The 16,080-nt window shown below is 38.5% G+C and overlaps 1 protein-coding gene across 4 annotated transcripts in view; it reads left to right on the top strand.

The window, feature by feature from the left end:
• The window catches only part of sptbn2 (spectrin, beta, non-erythrocytic 2), a 48,215-nt gene that overhangs the window by 6,510 nt on the left and 25,625 nt on the right, over positions 1 to 16,080 (top strand). For 3 of the 4 annotated variants that reach the window (XM_086308507.1, XM_086308505.1, XM_086308509.1), the window contains exon 2: positions 8,211 to 8,398. In XM_086308507.1, the coding sequence (XP_086164633.1) occupies positions 8,242 to 8,398 (157 nt within the window). In that variant the 5' untranslated portion in view covers positions 8,211 to 8,241. Of the gene's footprint in view, positions 1 to 8,210; positions 8,399 to 12,351; positions 13,064 to 16,080 lie in introns of those variants that run through there. The other variant, XM_086308508.1, reaches the window with a different exon arrangement.

The following is a 16,080-nucleotide window of genomic DNA, read 5'->3' as shown; positions in this document are numbered from 1 at the left end:
ATGTGGATTAACAGGTTTGGAAATGGACAACATTGCTTTGACTCACAACACTAACATTTCACTCACCAAACTGAGGGAAACACCTCTTGGACAGTCTGTGCCACACTGCAAGCCATAAAAATGTATCAGTAGCACAAACGAGTTACAAAGGTCCTGTTCAGTGATTTTAGTTAGTGAACATGAAGCCTAGAAAAGGCTGATTAGTTCCCAGTGTTTTTTGTGCTGGAATATCTGTTAATGAAAACCTAAATTCCAGGGTCCAGATGGATTAATAAAATTCACCTTGCCTAGATATATGAAGCCATCCATAGAGAACAAAATACTTTTTGTACCAGGATCTAAACATTCTTTTTAACGCTGTATAGTTTTAACTTAGGGCTCTTTGGGAATTGACTTACTTTTGCAGCCAGTATGAAGTAGCACTTAAAGATTCTCCAGTTCTATCACTTTTCAAGTGGCTACAGCCATTTTCTGCTCTTGAAGTTATACACGGACTCAGTACAATAGCAGCTCTGCACTTTGCTCTTATAAAAACCAGATTTATAAATATCTCTATGACCAGATCATGACCATTGTTTTATTGTATCAAGCAATATATTATAGTAAATCAGCAACTATCAGTTAATAAGAGGGTAATATAAATTTATGCTGTCTTTATGGTGCCAAAGCATTTAACATTGGTCTTGCCTAACATTGGTACTCCATTCTTTCACTGAGGATTCACACTGAAACATTTTATGATGTCATGTATACCCAGTGGTTTGCTTAATAAAAATTAGCTCCCTGCGCTAAGAAACAAGGCAGCATCACATGGGTGTACTATAGGTGTTGACTGTGATGATCTGCTGGTTTTGCTATTTTGATTCATTAAGAAATATTAAATTCACATTTGCATAGCTATTTAGTTGTGTGCTTGCTTGCTTTTGGGTGTGGTTGGTACAATGTGGCGACCAGACTGTAGTCAAGAACTTGACTGAACTTAATGCTTATAGATTGTTTTTAAGATGCACCACAGTGATACAGATGTTCTTTAACCTGATGCTCCAGGTTATTAGGAGCATCAGGAATGCTAGTAACCTGCGTTCCTTATGTGTTGCTTGCACAGTTTTCAGTTAAATTTTACACAGTATCTCAGATTCTATGAAAACCAACTATGTAAACTGAACGAGTACCAGCACTCTCTTTATATTATTTATAATATTGCCAGAAGCATTGATGTTGTAGTAGATGCAGTAGAAAACAGGGAAAACACAACTCTTAACATGACATTTTCCAGCTGTTTTTATTATGACAGCTTGTACTCTATTAAACCTGCATCTAGAGTCTTTTAATGAATAAATATCTCTCTTAAAGGTGAGGTCTGGAAGGCTTTTGTCAGCACCACTTATGGGGGCTGATTTTTAGATGGAGAACAGTTGTTTCGCCAGTGCTTCACAAGGTCACAAAGTGTTACACACCCCCACAGAAATCTGAACGCGCAAAGTCTCACTGCCACTTCAAATCATAGAGCTAGCAAGCAATACTGATATGGACAGTGGTTAAGTACTTGGATAGGAGCATTTGCTGATAATCACTTATCTTAAAATTAAATGAATACCTTTCAGTGTATGCGTTCAGCTTATCAGTTCTTGCTTTTCTCTGGGTACTCTGAAATTACATTTAGGAACTACAGCATCTTAGTGCAGCAAGACTGCTTTTTGATTAAAGTGATCACGTTTTTGCCAAAGGTTGCAATTTGCTAAATGAATGCTTGCTAGTCCTTTTCAAAACACTTCAAAGAACAGCTGTGTGACACCACCATTATAAGTAACACCAACGTGGTGATTTAAATCTGCCGCAGACCTTAAATATGTGTTATTTTCTGTCACCCAGATGAACATATTTCATGAGGTTGTTGTTAATCACGGGGTAACAATTATCAAACTCCTACAGAGAGAGGATGTTGCTAAATAAAACTTTACATTTCAGATGGTTTAGAAACTAAAAAGTAAAGTGGTACAAAAATATTACACACCACTGGTAGAAATCTTAAAAGAAAATCCTGGTGTGTTTTTATATTGGCGCATTAGGATTTTTAATGGTAACTGAAATGTTTGAGAGCAAGGCTTTGTTTTTTATTTTCTCATTATAGCTCACATTCAGCCACATTATTCATATATTGGGTAGTGTTGTTGGTTCCAGGTATTTTTGTATTGGCCAGTTGTCCATAAAGTAGTAAAGCTTTCTGATTGGATGAAGCTATTTTCACTGATATGAATGATCTTGTATGAATCCGAAGCACTGTGTATTAGCACATGCAGGCGTGATGCCCGAGCTCGTGCCTGCATTTGTTCTTGTGTGTTTTAAAATGGCATGAATAATTAATTCACTGATGTTTTTAATTTGGATTTCTGGCAGCTTGGGAGATTGATGCTATTGTAACTCCCAGCCAAATGTATTTAGAAATGAAGGCTAAGCCCAGGACTCATTCAGCTGCAGCAGCAAGAGGGGAGCACAAACACTATAGCATTTGCCTGTTTTTAGTATTAGTCTTAATAAGCCATATTGTGGATGGGCCAGTATTCTCACTGGGCCTTAACTTGCCTGTATAGCAGCATCTCTCTGTACTGAACATTAATGATACCAATGGGACTATTAATTATTCTTTTTTTGTTGTAAATGTGACAAATCACTGAAGAAGATGTAGGTCATAGGCATCCATGTTTTCTGTCAGATAATACAGATTTCAATAATATAGAGGTCATGTGGAGGATTGACATTGTTTATAAACTAGATCGTTATGTTTTTGTCCATTAAGTACCTAAAGTATATAGTAGCGCTTCTGTGTTTTCAGACTAATAAGAAAGTTGTAAACCGTCACTGAGTTTGATGACATTTTCCAAGACTACAGGGAAATGTGACTTCTTGCGGTGAATAGTAATTCAGCTCTGGAAAACAATTTCTGTATTTGCCATGTTGCATTGATTAATAAATTAGTTTGACTGTTAATATGATTACTTGTTAAAATTAATTTAGTGTGTCATTTGTGAAAATGAAAAGATAATACGGATGTAGAATAAAATGACATCAAAACAAAATATTATCTGGAGTTAGGCTGATATCGATATGTGAAGGGCATGCTGGCTGCGTGAGTGTTTGATAAATGTGATGCTACAGGTCAACAAAGGATCTCTGCTGTCCTATTCAGCAGGGCATTCAGGCCAGGATCAGCAGGCCGTGGAAGGGCCTCTGATGCATATGTGCCTCTGGCTGCCTCATCTCTGCAAACAGGAAAGGCTTGAACGGCTGGCCTCATCCCTCTGCTGACTCTCCATTGTGTGGGGCCACTTTGGCAGGGCACGCTTTGTCCTCTGCTTTTTGGGATCTGCCTCCACACCCTGCAGGCTCAACTAAGTATCACAGGCAGCTTGATTTGGGGCAAAGCAGAGGTGCCACATTCACTTGAATATATTAATATTCATTAATGCAAAGCTCATGGCTTCGGTATACTCATAAAGAATGCCAGCAAAACATTTTCTTTAATTTTAGTTTTTTTTCCTTCACTTAAAGATTTTTACAATGAAATTGGTAAAATGTTAAAAATCTTATGTTTGTGTGTTTTGAATGACTGTGTTTTAACATGGTTTTGTTATGAGTTGTATCGCCCCTTTGTCTGCCATTATAAGGAGTGTGTGTGTGTGAGACCGTCTACCCTATTCCCCTGGTGCAAGGTAGCAGTTTGGCTGGTTAATGTGCACAAGCCTAATTCCCTGAGGGTGACTGATTGCAGGCTCTATTTCTCTTTCCTCTCTCCCTGATTAACGGGTGCAGTGACAAACAGCCCAGCTGGGCAAAGGGAGGCAGCTCTGGGAGGGGAGGTGGGGTGACACAGAAGAAAAAATAGGCAGAGGTGGTGGCGCTGCCTATCATACTGCTAGCTCTGCCTTCCTTTCTTAACCAGTGTCGTTCTGTTGTGAGTAATAGCCTGATGTGTGTCTGCCCAGTATAGAGCTCGATTTAGCCACGAGGCATTTCTTTGTGCCCTACTTTAATCTTTTTCCCATTGTACAGAAGCACTATGTATCTGTGTCATGTGCCTTTCATTTGTATATTGTTTTGATTTAATTACAGTAATAATTTTTCAAAAGCATGTTAAGATATAAAGGCTGTGACAGGTTCTAAATATTTCATACACAAATGTTTGTCTTTGTTTTGTATTTGTGGATTAGACCTTGGGGGGATTTTCTTTCATAGAAACTCTTTTATGTGACCTTTTTGTGCCACATCTGTCTGCCAGGCTGTGTTTTTATTTATTTATTTTTAAGTAGCTTTGGGGCTTAAATCTTATGTCTGAAGATTTGGAAAATAGGCTTTTTTAGGGGAAAAAAATCAGGTTGAAGGCTCCTGCATGGCATTTTTACAAAGTTGCATTTTTATGGGTTAATTTCTTTATCTGATTTTGTTTCTGTCTGGACTGGGGGAGGTGGCTGCACATCACTCAGGCTGGCATAATTGTTGGTGTTGGACCAATCTATTTTGTGCGCTGAGTGCTGATATGGTTGCATGCTGCGTGGGTGGATTTGTAAGTGTCACTTTCAAAAGCATCATGTGTATACTGTATGTAGAAGGGCTGTTGGGGGTGGTGTGCGGTAATAGGTCAGGTCAGCTTGTATGTGCAGTTTTTATGTCACCCAGTGTTGTGCGTGTGTGTGTGGGAGGATGAGTACAGTAGGCTGTATCATAGTAGGTCAGGGGATTGTTAGTCTGATCCATTGAGGAGCGATTAGTCCAGACACTGAGCCAAGCCTCTTCATACTCACAACAAGGGGAGGATTGGCGCTTTGTTATCGCTGCCAGACTCTTGTGACCTCACTGGTCCTGCCCCTCTCCAGCTCCTGCCAATCCCCCAAACAGATTGCCTTGGACTATATTACTGCCAGGCCTGTCCTGGATAGTCTGTCTTCTGTGTGACTCCTGCTTCCATGCTGTGGCATTTTTATAATTTGGGCTATGTAGAAATCTTAAATGTAGCTACTTATCAGTAACGCTAGACTGATACCATACCAGTCACATAGTGTAGTAGTGTCTTTGTTTTTCTATTATTATTATTATTATTATTATTATTATTATTAGTCCTATAATATGCCAGAGTAAAGAAGAAAGCATGAATTGAAAAGGAGGAGAGCAGTGTTTGGATGTTTTTGAAACCACTGTGTCATAGTACAAATATTTTAACATCGCTCCAATCTTCAACTGAAGACTCAGTGATATACCTGACTACTTATGCATACAGTGAGTTGTAGAGAAAAGGCAAGTCACTCCTAGGGCGCCAGATAGGTGACAAATCAAGGAGCAGTTCCAAGGCGTTGTATTTCCTGCTTCTCTAATCCATGCATTTAGTTTCTATTCCCATCCACTTTCTTAATCAACCACTAATAGGATTTTCCAAGCATTTGTTTTTGTTTTGTTTTTCTATGTATATTTTACAAAATCAAATTTATGTTAAAGTACGCAGCTGCTGCACAACAGAAATGGCTGTGCATGACTTGAAGAAAACTATCTAAAAACGAAGATAAAAATCATAATTAGCAATATCCCAGTACTGACAACGGTGCACCAGAAAGTGCAACACCAGCATCTCTTCTCTTCTTTTCTGTCTTAAGCTATACTAAAAACTGGTAAATGTACAATTTGCTCAGGAAAAATATATTTGTAAAGAAAATACAAAACTGACTGAAGCCTTATACTTTTGCTCTGTCACACAGTAGGTTGCTACGGTGTAGCCACAGATATTTACGGAGTGAACACTCTTTAAAATTTAAAGATACAAAGGTTCAGTTCTGATTCCTTTTAGAGTTCATGCTAGGCTTTTAAAATGTGCACTTTTTTCCTTTATTATACTTTGCTCTGGGATGTTATAGCCTGCCTGTTGTGTGTTTTCTAGAATCAGCGATGGAAGGAACATGTATAGATGCAATCTGGCCCTGTATTTCTTGTGTACACTCAGATTGGGCCCATCTGGTAGCTGTCTGTTATTGATTTCCAGTGTGATTTAGAGGATACATCAACTTGGCAAAGCATGACAAGTTCAAGAATAGTTCTCCCAGATATATTAACAGCAGCTTTACATTTAACCAGATAAATCTATTCCATTGGCTGCTATCAGGTTTTTTAAGTCATACCTGGGTGACTCAGAAATTGAATTTGCATACTAATTGTGTGTAATATGGCCTGATTATTCTTTGCAGTATAACATGATCTAATAATGACCAAACTAAAACATAAACCTGATGGACAGTATTTATGTCCATATTTGGAAAGGGCAGTTTGCATCCTTTAATGAATAAATTAAACCTTGAACAAAAGGACAGGGCTCAGCAGTTCTCAGTCATGCTTAGCCTTTAATTACTTACTTTTAACAGCACAATTATTTTTGTAAAAATCTGTCATTTCTTCCCATCACTGCTCCTCATCTAATGGCTCTGATTAGGTTAGCCACAGCTGGTAGACACAACTAAAGCTAAACTCACAGGTATTAACAAACTGACTACTCAACCATGTCTATTAATCTGTTCAATGCTCTTAAGCAAATGGCTTCAGTTAGCTAATGGATCTCTATTGCAGGGGGCTTAATCTTAATGTAGGTCCCCCATTGTGTGTATTTGTGCATAACACTAAAGACAAGCTGTGTCTGGTTAGTGCTGTATATACAGTTAAGCCTTTACATATAGAATTTTTACCATGTCAAATGGTTAAGGTGTGAGTCACCATGCCTGTACAGCAGTTCTTGTGCTGTAGTTGTGCAGAATAATTGTCTCACACTCAGGATTCAATTGAATAGAAAAGACAAGATGCTTCTGCTTCTCGACCAAACTCTGAGAGCTAGCCAGCTGGAGAAAGAGGGTGGGATTGACCTCATTCTGTTTGAAGTATTGATTGTTGCCGTATTAGGAAGCCTTGTTTTTTTTTTTTTATAACTGGATGCTGAATTCGTACAAACAGCAGGATGGGAAGATATTGCGTTCTTAGCAGTGATTCAAGGACCGAGGTGACTAATTTATTCTGAGGAGGTTTTAGACCACTTGGCGAGCTGTGGCGATGTAGAGCAATGTTTTGATGAGGCCCCTTACTGTTTGTGTGATATAATCTGCCAGCACTTGCACAGGAATGCATGAATGACACACATCTCATAATTATGTTGTGAAATGTTAACAAAATGTCTTTCAGTTCCAAGACTCCACACCTGTTAACGGACTGACTCTCTTTTAACAGGTGCCATTTAACTAACCTTTCTTATTTATCTACAATAATGGGTAAATAAATATATAGACAGAACTTTATTAATTCCTTGAGTCAGTTCCTCTGGGAAATTCAGTAAATATATATAATAATTGAACTGTTATCATATTGACATAAGGAAAGATTTTTTAGTTCAGTGCAGTTTCTTTACAAAAGATGCAATAATGGCATAAAAAGACTACAAAAGCAGGGGAGTAGATTTCTGGTATAAACCCTTTTCCATTAAAGTATCTTGTAAAAACAATCAATTTTAGTTTTGCTGCAATGATACAATACGTATTGACATTTTAGCAGATAAGCAGTTTTTTATTTACCTTTATTTAATTTTAGAAGTGAAGCCATGCGATGAGAGAGTGCTTTTTTTATGTGCCGCTTTTATGTCATTACAACCCTGGTTTAATGCAGTATGACACTGTGTAAGTGTATTTATACTGCCATATGTCTTCGTCTTTTTTGGTTGCTAGGTTATAGTTATATACTCGCAAAAGTTGAAACCTAAGTAGGTTGACACTGCTGTGCCGTTATGACTCAGCATACAATGACATTACTGGAGTTACAGGAGCTCTCATTTTTAATCGACTAGCATAATGACTTCGTGACAGTTGCTAAACTTATCTCAAAGTCTGTTACACACTGGCAGTTGCACCGTCCAAGCTTGCATTTGCATATGACTTACATTTGAGCATATAAAACTAGAGTGCAGCTGGCAGGCTTTGTGTGCTCAGTGTGTGGTTGACGTGCATTGTCTTTTCTTTTTTTTTCTTTTTTTTATATGGAAAATAGAAGTGGACCATTTGTTTCTGAAGTTTAATTTTCAAACTTTGTCTTTCAAATATTTCAAGGGTTAGTGTTGTGAAGCTTCTTGTATTATGCAATGACCTCTCCCTGCTGTCCATGCACTGACTGTCTGTGTTTCTGTGTCCGAACTGTAGGTTGAATGCGTTTTTCTCCAGCCTGGACAACATGAGCACAATCTCGCCAACAGACTTCGACAGCTTGGAGATCCAGCAGCAGTACAATGACATCAACAATCGCTGGGACCTGGCAGCAGAGACTGACTGGGACAATGAGAACAGTTCGGCACGTCTCTTTGAACGGTCTCGTATTAAGGCCCTCGCAGGTATGCTACACATCAGTGTACATTCTTCCAGTGTTGCTTGTCAATGTGCACCCATGTACGTGCATTTCTTTCTGTTTAAAACATTTTGTCACAATTGAAAACAAGAGTGTCACATGTCTGTTTAGAGGCCGGATACTGTAACACTAAAGGCTAAATTGTAAGTACAATTTATTAAGTATACCAGTGCATGCCAGGTATCCAGGGATAAAAATTGCCCAGGAGAGACTTGAATTAAATTCTACTAATTTTGAAGGCTTGACTAGCTAAGGTTGTTGTTGAATGGATTGTTTTAAAATTGCACTGATGGATCCATTAAAGTGTGCTGAGCTTTACAGTGTGATGTAAATTGTGTGACGATTAAAAAAGTACAACGAAATGACATAAAAAAGTAAACAAAAGATACAACTCAATAATGACGTTTGGTCTCAAATACCGAAATGCTACCATATGACAAGTCTTTATTTAAAGATGGTGACATTCCATACATACATTACATACATGATTGGGAAAATTTTTTATTAGCTTTTAGAAAATCTTTCGAATTTTACCAAGACTTTTATAGATCAAGTGTCTGCACACATGCTGATGCTCTTGTATTCCAAGATTTGGTTAGCAGGCAGTTTAAATCTATCCATAATAGGTCTGCAAACAGACCTATTATGGGATATTTCTGCGCTTCCTTTTTGCCCTCACAATGTTCTGACATGACAGAGTTTTTTATCCTACCAGTTTCTTTGGTGAAGTAGTCGGGAGAGGAAAGAAGGTTCATTGAGGAAAATAAGACATTTACTCCGAGGAGTATTATGGCTAAAAGCAATGCCAAATGTAACTTGTAAAACAATTGGTGAGAAGGTGAGAATAGAAAACCTGTGACAGTGAAGTCTTGAGCTTTTTAAGTTGAGTTTAAGAAAACTCTTTTATTCCCAATATGTTATGAGAAAGATCGTTTTGCACTTACCCCAATGTTGTAACTGTTTTGTAAAGCATGCGTTTTAATATCCAACAAGAGTTTTAGCAATATTCACTTGAGATCAGTCCTGATACTAACACTGCAGAAATCTCTGTAGACTGGGGAACAGGTTTCATTATTTTTTGTCCCCAAAGGCTCAGTTCTGTCTTTATAGGGCAAGACAGAAATACTTCCAAAAGGAGGACAAAACGAGGAAGCTCTATAGTCTGTTGAGCAAAGAGAAATGTGGCTAGGTTGATCTGTTTCTGTGCAGGTTCTTTTCACACCAGTGCTTCTGCATCTAAACTCATGTTATGTCTGATTAGTGATCTTACTGAAATGAATTAAGATGCTATCCTTTTTAAGAGTGCAATAATAATAATAATTTCGATGACAGTTTTATTCAGTAGCTTACTCCAAAGCCTCAAAGCTGTGCAAACACAGGCCAGTCTGCCATTGTTGGAAGCGTCAAATAAGGTGACACATTATTGGCTGTTTTATCAGATCTGCTGGAGGTGTGTTTGTGTGTGTTTATTTAACTGGCTTGGCCTGGCTTCACCTCTATTAAAACCTCTATTGTTAAAAACAAGATGCAGTGTCATAATGAACCCAGCAGAGGGGAGCAACAGGCAGTCGCCAACACACATATATACATGCACAAACACGCACACGCACACATCGAAACCACACGCTATAATGATCTTGAGCACTATTGTAGTCAATGTGTTTGTCAGATATACACCTCATTTTACTGGGGAGGAGTGCACCACAGTTCATTTCCTTTAGGAGCTGCCGTTATATAGAAATTGCACTTTATAAACAGTCATGTCCTGTCAGGTAACTTTTTATTATATAGCAGTATGCTGTAATACTGTTTGCACTTGTGATCAAACAAGAACTTGTGTGTGTATGTGTGCGCTTCTATGTGAATGTCTTTAAATACTGTCTAAGTTTTACAAGTGTGGACTTGATGTGCACATTCTTTGACATGCTCTAGCAGCTATTCCCCCCAGGCTTAGCTTAGGCCCACCGTTTATGACTTCTCCCCAAATGTCAAGACTTTGTGCAGTCTCTAAGGTGCTTTTTCTTTTCACGTCTTCCTCTCAATTTCTGTCAAACGTTTTGTGCCTGTCTCTATGTAACATGATTAGCAGTGCGTACCTCTTACAGTGGAGAGCTTCTCTTGTTTTAAGATCATTTTCATTTACAGATAACCACTTATCGACTGTACTGTACCGTGTGGGCAGCAAGGCAAGCTGTGCAAATTTGCATTTTTTGAAACCAACGGCTTGCTTCAAACGCAAACAGTTAGGCGTGTTCACTTGAGAGCGCGTCCACAGCTACAACACATGGCCTTTGAAAATTATTTGAGTGATTTCTCAATATCTGTGTGCTTTGTGTTCAGTTTTGTAATAGATCTGCATAATTATCATAGACACAACAAACCTGAACTGTATTTAAAGTAGGCCTTTTAATAGGATATTTTTAATAATCAACTGAAACATAAAACAGACACGTGTGTTTGTATTTGGCTTGTGTAAATTTCGCCACATTTATGGACTCATATGAGTAGTTCACCCTACTCTCTTTAGGGGAATTCCCCTTCAGATCAAAGTTTAGAGTACACTTCATTCTTCCGTCCTCCCATGGGTGCTCAGCTGGGGTTGTGCTGTGAGACAGATAAAATATACATGTTTAGCAAGAGATGTCTACTCTTTCCCCTTTTTTAGTGCTTACTCCCCCAGCAGCTTCTGGTTTTTCTGTCTTATCAGGCTAATTAACCACACAAGCTCATTATTCATTGTCACTGCCTGTAGTTTGTTGAGTGTGGAATTTCTCCCAGATGTCATTTAGACAGTTTTCATGTTTCACAAAAGTAACTCTAATCTTGTTTCTTAATTTGTTCATTCGTGGGTTGCATAGCGAGGTAATGCTCACATTTATCTGGTTTTTATTTTTGATGTGATTGCGATGTTTAAAATATGTCCAATGGGATTTTAAGTGGGATAGCTTTGGTGCACTATTTTTCTCACTACATTTGATTGTAGCATAGTCGCTGTTCCTCAAGAGGAAGTGTGTCCTCTTTGGATCTCATTAGTCCAGTCCCCCCTCCATAAACACCCAGTTACAGAAAGCCTGGGGCATTTGGTCCTCTAGTGAGAACAATCCAGATGCTGCCAGCTCATCAGGACAAACACAGACCAGACCACAATGATCCCCCCTGACCAGACTAAAAGAGCCTGAAAGAATATGACCTTTGTCCTCACTGTGTTTATAGTTTTGTGTTATTTTTGAGCTGGCGTTTATTAAATATACATTACATTTTAAAGGTGAAGTTTCCATTCAATGCTATTTACTGTTAAGAATTTATATTTATAATCTCCTGTTAATGTATACTCTTTGTTAACAGTGAACTTACTCTGTATTACACAGATTAAACTCTTTAATGGAAATAATGGCAAGTATGTATTCAGCAACTATACAATGGTGAGAATCAGTTCTTAACTGCTTGAAAACGCCTAAATTGATTATAATGAAATTAATTTAATGATTTTCTTGAAGAGCTGCCGGGAATCATTTTAGTACTTGGTTCTAAACTAGTAAGAAGTCAGATCTGCTTAAACCATTTAGTTTTTAAGAGTTAACAACTCACTTCCACCCCCTCTGCCTCATGAAGTAACACGCAAGTTGACAGATTTTGAATCTTGTTATGGCAGGAAACACTTGCTGCCTTTCTGAGACTTTCTCAGCAGCTTCCTTCCTGTCTTAACGCCCTTCTCATAACGCAGCCCCCACATACAGTAAAGGAAAGATTAAACGTTGTCTTACAAAATAACATACGATCATGTAAAATGATGAGGACTTTTGTGACGCACCTTTCAGGCAAGCCACACCCCGGTGCTCTCTGGAATTAAGGTGGAGTTAGATAATCCACCTAGGGCTACACTGAGCAGAGGACTTTAATGGTTTAGTCCGCCTTCACACCTCCTCCCTCGCTTCCACCATGTTCTATCTATGTGCTCCTCCTTCAAACACACCTTATGCAAATGGCACAATTTTTAGAGAGCCCAGCAGGCTTTGTTTACACAGCTATCCGACTATGGCCGGTTAGCTTGCCTGCAGCTCCTGTGTTCTGCTCCAGCAAATACACAGAGGTTGAAGGGAAGGAATACCCAGGGTTTTTTTTGTTCTCTCACTAGAACCACAAGGGAGTGTAACTTTGCTCAGAGGCCAGAGGGGTGGTGAAATGAATGAAACAAGAGAACTTTTTGCTCCTCAGTTTTGGTTAAATGATTCTTTGAAAAAATCCCCCACCGTTGCACTCACTCTGCGTGTCATTGGACAAGGTGGACCTTACGGTGGATGAAGAGAAGAAAAGGCGGCAACATTTCTCAGCTTGTGTTGTGGGAATAAAAGAGGAGGATATACCAAGGCTTTTGTGGTACACTAAAAGTATCTTTTGGATAACCTTTTAAAGGATTTGATCTTGGTTTGTTTTTCTTTTAAAAGTCGCAAAGTTTGCTTCTGTTGTGCTATGTGGGAGAATACCCATTCATTCTGTGCCTGAGAGGAATATTTTACAAAGACGGCTTGAGGACGAAAAAAAAACATGGAGTGGGACCACAGGGAAAGAGATTCCTGCTTGTCCCCAGCAGCTTTTGTTAATCAGGTGCAATACTCTAACATCCTCGAAGGAAGATTTAAACAGTTGCAAGGTAAGAGTTAGATCTCATTGAAAGGGAAGATCCTTTTTAATTACCACACGTTTCTATGATGTTGTTATTTTTTTAATTTTTAAACATTTTTTTTAACTGAGCTGATACCTTGATAACTTGATAACCTTGATAACTCTGCCGTATAACTCTGTGCTGCTTATGAAAACCGTTTTTAATGTTACTAATGTTGATAAAGCAGTTGTAGAGCCAGCAGCAAACACGTATTCTGTTGTTTGTTGAAACAGGAAATATTGAGTAGAAATCTACTACTTGGCATGCAGTAGTTGTGGGTGCAGGTGCTTCGAGTTGTAACTAAGGCCGCAAAAGACTTTATTTTTTCCCCTGGATGAGGTAATTATCAGCATGAGGTTGAAATAATTCTTCTTACTTATGAACCTTTTCTGAGCTAGGAGAGAAATGAGGAAGAGATACAGTAGGCTCTCGGCTCATATCTAAAGCAGGCAGTCAGTCTGGTACCTGATCACTGCGCCACCTGTCCGTTCTTATCTTATTACAATACACAGCTCTGTTACTCACTGAAGCCTGCCAAGTCTATGAGATCTAGCTTATAGAAATCAGAGGCCATGGGAAAAGAATCTTAGGCTGAAACTTACAGGGTTCCCTTAAAATTAATCTCTTAACTACACTAATCCAATTACTTTCTTAACTAATGTCTGTAAAAGCTTGTGCTAAATAGCAGTTAATATGTTTACCTGAAAACAGTTTTTAAAGTGTGGAGGTTTACAGTATTTGAAAGTGTGTAGTGTGAGGGACACTGGCCTGCCATTTGTGTGCATGAAGATCAGTCTATTCCTGGTTGCCATCTGGGATGGAGAACTGCCTTCAAGTTTACTTGAAGGGCAGGTCTACTTTCTACTTTCTTTGCTGGTTTGACATTCTTGTTGCACACCAACACGTTGGCCAATATCTACATTATCGCAAGATTATCGCGGAAATAGACACGGTTTCTGTTGAAAGAAGGTTTATTTCTTATCTGTGAAGTAATGTTTACATCTTAACTCAAAACACCGCTAGTTTTCACTGGAGATAAGAGCCACATAACAAATGGTATCACTTTCCTTAAGAATATATAAACGTTGCTGCATTTTCTTAAACTGATCTTGCACCCACATTCACCGGTAAGCTAGGGGTACATTCCAGCATGTTTTTCTTCAACTTCAGCCTGTAACTCACAGGCAAATGTATGGGTTCAGAGATTAGTCATCAAGCTAGTAGCAATGATTCCCTATTACAAAGATACTTTCTGTCTAATGTGTTGGAGAGATGACTATGAGCTACACATGATCTACCTCTACTTTGATAGACGTGTTTGTGCGTAGATGTGTTTTGGGTAAAGTTTGTCATAAATGCAATGATACACATGTATCTAAATGCACAGCACATCTTGTCAACACCCACTTGCATTTCCAGTTTGACTACCCTTGCGGCTCATTCTTTGTGTCACTCCCTCATGTTGAATCATGAGAGCTGGTGTAATTGAAGGATATGGTGTGCACTCACATAGTTTTGTCATAGCACCAATTTGCAAAAAGGTTTTGCATTGCATCATTTACATTTTATTAGAAATATTTGCCATTCATTTGCAATTTTCATTTTTTGCAAGATTAAATTAGCGCTTTGTCATTTTAAACACAAACGTCATCTCTGTTGTGCAATATGCTACAGTTACTTTAGAAATCTTAAAACAGACAAGGGCAAATATTTTATCGGGCCCAGTACCAGTCCAACAAGAAGTCATGTTTAGGATCTTCTGGCTGTTGTGTAAGTGATGGCTAAATGGTAAAAGTTAAACTGAATAACTATATTACAGTGGTCAAAGCAGACATGTTTAATGAAAAACCAGGCCTAGTGGTTTACGCCATTTCTGTCAGTAGTCTCTGTTACAGGTTGGAGGGAAGTTTTTTTTCCTGTTGCCCAGATCACACTGTGTATTATATTCCTTTTGTGTGTAAAGTACATTGGAGGAAATCTATACCAAAGTTCAGCCTTTTACTTCAGGCAAGAGCCAAGATGAATATTTTTTCATTCACTATCCCAATTCATCAGTAATTAGGGTAAGAGTTATAATTTGTCAAACAGCCATACTTGGCATTGTTTCATCAGTTTTGGTTTGTTGTTTTAGTGACAGCATTCATTCATTTCATTTTGTTTTTACGTCAGTGTTACCCCTGGCTTCATTCTGATAGCCACAAAAGTCACATTGTCTGCATGCTTTAGTATATCAGTATGTGGCAATCTTGTGTCTATCTCTGAACTGTATGCCCCTGTTTAATGTGGCTGCATGCCGTCGTAACTTGTGCTTGTATTGAACGTGATATACAAGTGTTACCAAGTTCAGCCAAGTAAGACTGCTTTTAGAGAAGGGATCAGGGTGCCCAGTCAGACTGAAGCTAACAGGTTCAGATGCTGTGAGGTTAATGGAAATGTGTAAAAGGGCATTTAGACAACAGAGTGTTGGTCCAAAGGGTCACTTTCTTAGCCACTGTGGACTTTGGCAGTACTGTCACTCAGCAGGCCTTAGCAGCATGGCATTGTTCAAACAGAAAGTACTTTTCTCTAAAGCCTTCAAATAGACAAAGTGACGAGGTGTCCATATATACTTTGCAGCATAGGCTATTTTGAACTGAACCCACAGATTTCTCACTGTAGTGTGTAATAATTGATTCTCAGCCTGATATGTATTTCCTGTACTAATTTAGTTCATATAATCTGTTGACTCTCCATAAAGAAGTGGCTAATGTTGTTGTGTTTATCTACTTTTTCTGCATAATTAAAAAAATGAATTAATACTGGGGGACATCAGTGGTGCATTTTGCTCAAATATCAAATCTAGCAAGACACTTTTGAATGTTTGTAACCTGATATTTCTAAAAGTCTCAGTGAAAGCTCAGTGACTTGTGGCCTTTGGCTCTAACTGAGAGTCACATCAGCAAGGGTGAAGATTTAACATAGGTGCAGACATGCACAATAACTTTCTTTGTTTGTAAAGTGCAGAA

This window comes from Aulonocara sp. 'chitande type north' Nkhata Bay, linkage group LG10, assembly GCF_057382095.1.
Source record: "Aulonocara sp. 'chitande type north' Nkhata Bay isolate Kocher_YH1m ecotype deep benthic linkage group LG10, A_spYH_male_GT1.1, whole genome shotgun sequence".
Taxonomy (NCBI): Eukaryota; Metazoa; Chordata; class Actinopteri; order Cichliformes; family Cichlidae; genus Aulonocara; species Aulonocara sp. 'chitande type north' Nkhata Bay.
The sequence above is the reverse complement of the archived record's forward strand: the minus strand, read 5'-3'. Positions and strand labels throughout refer to the sequence as shown.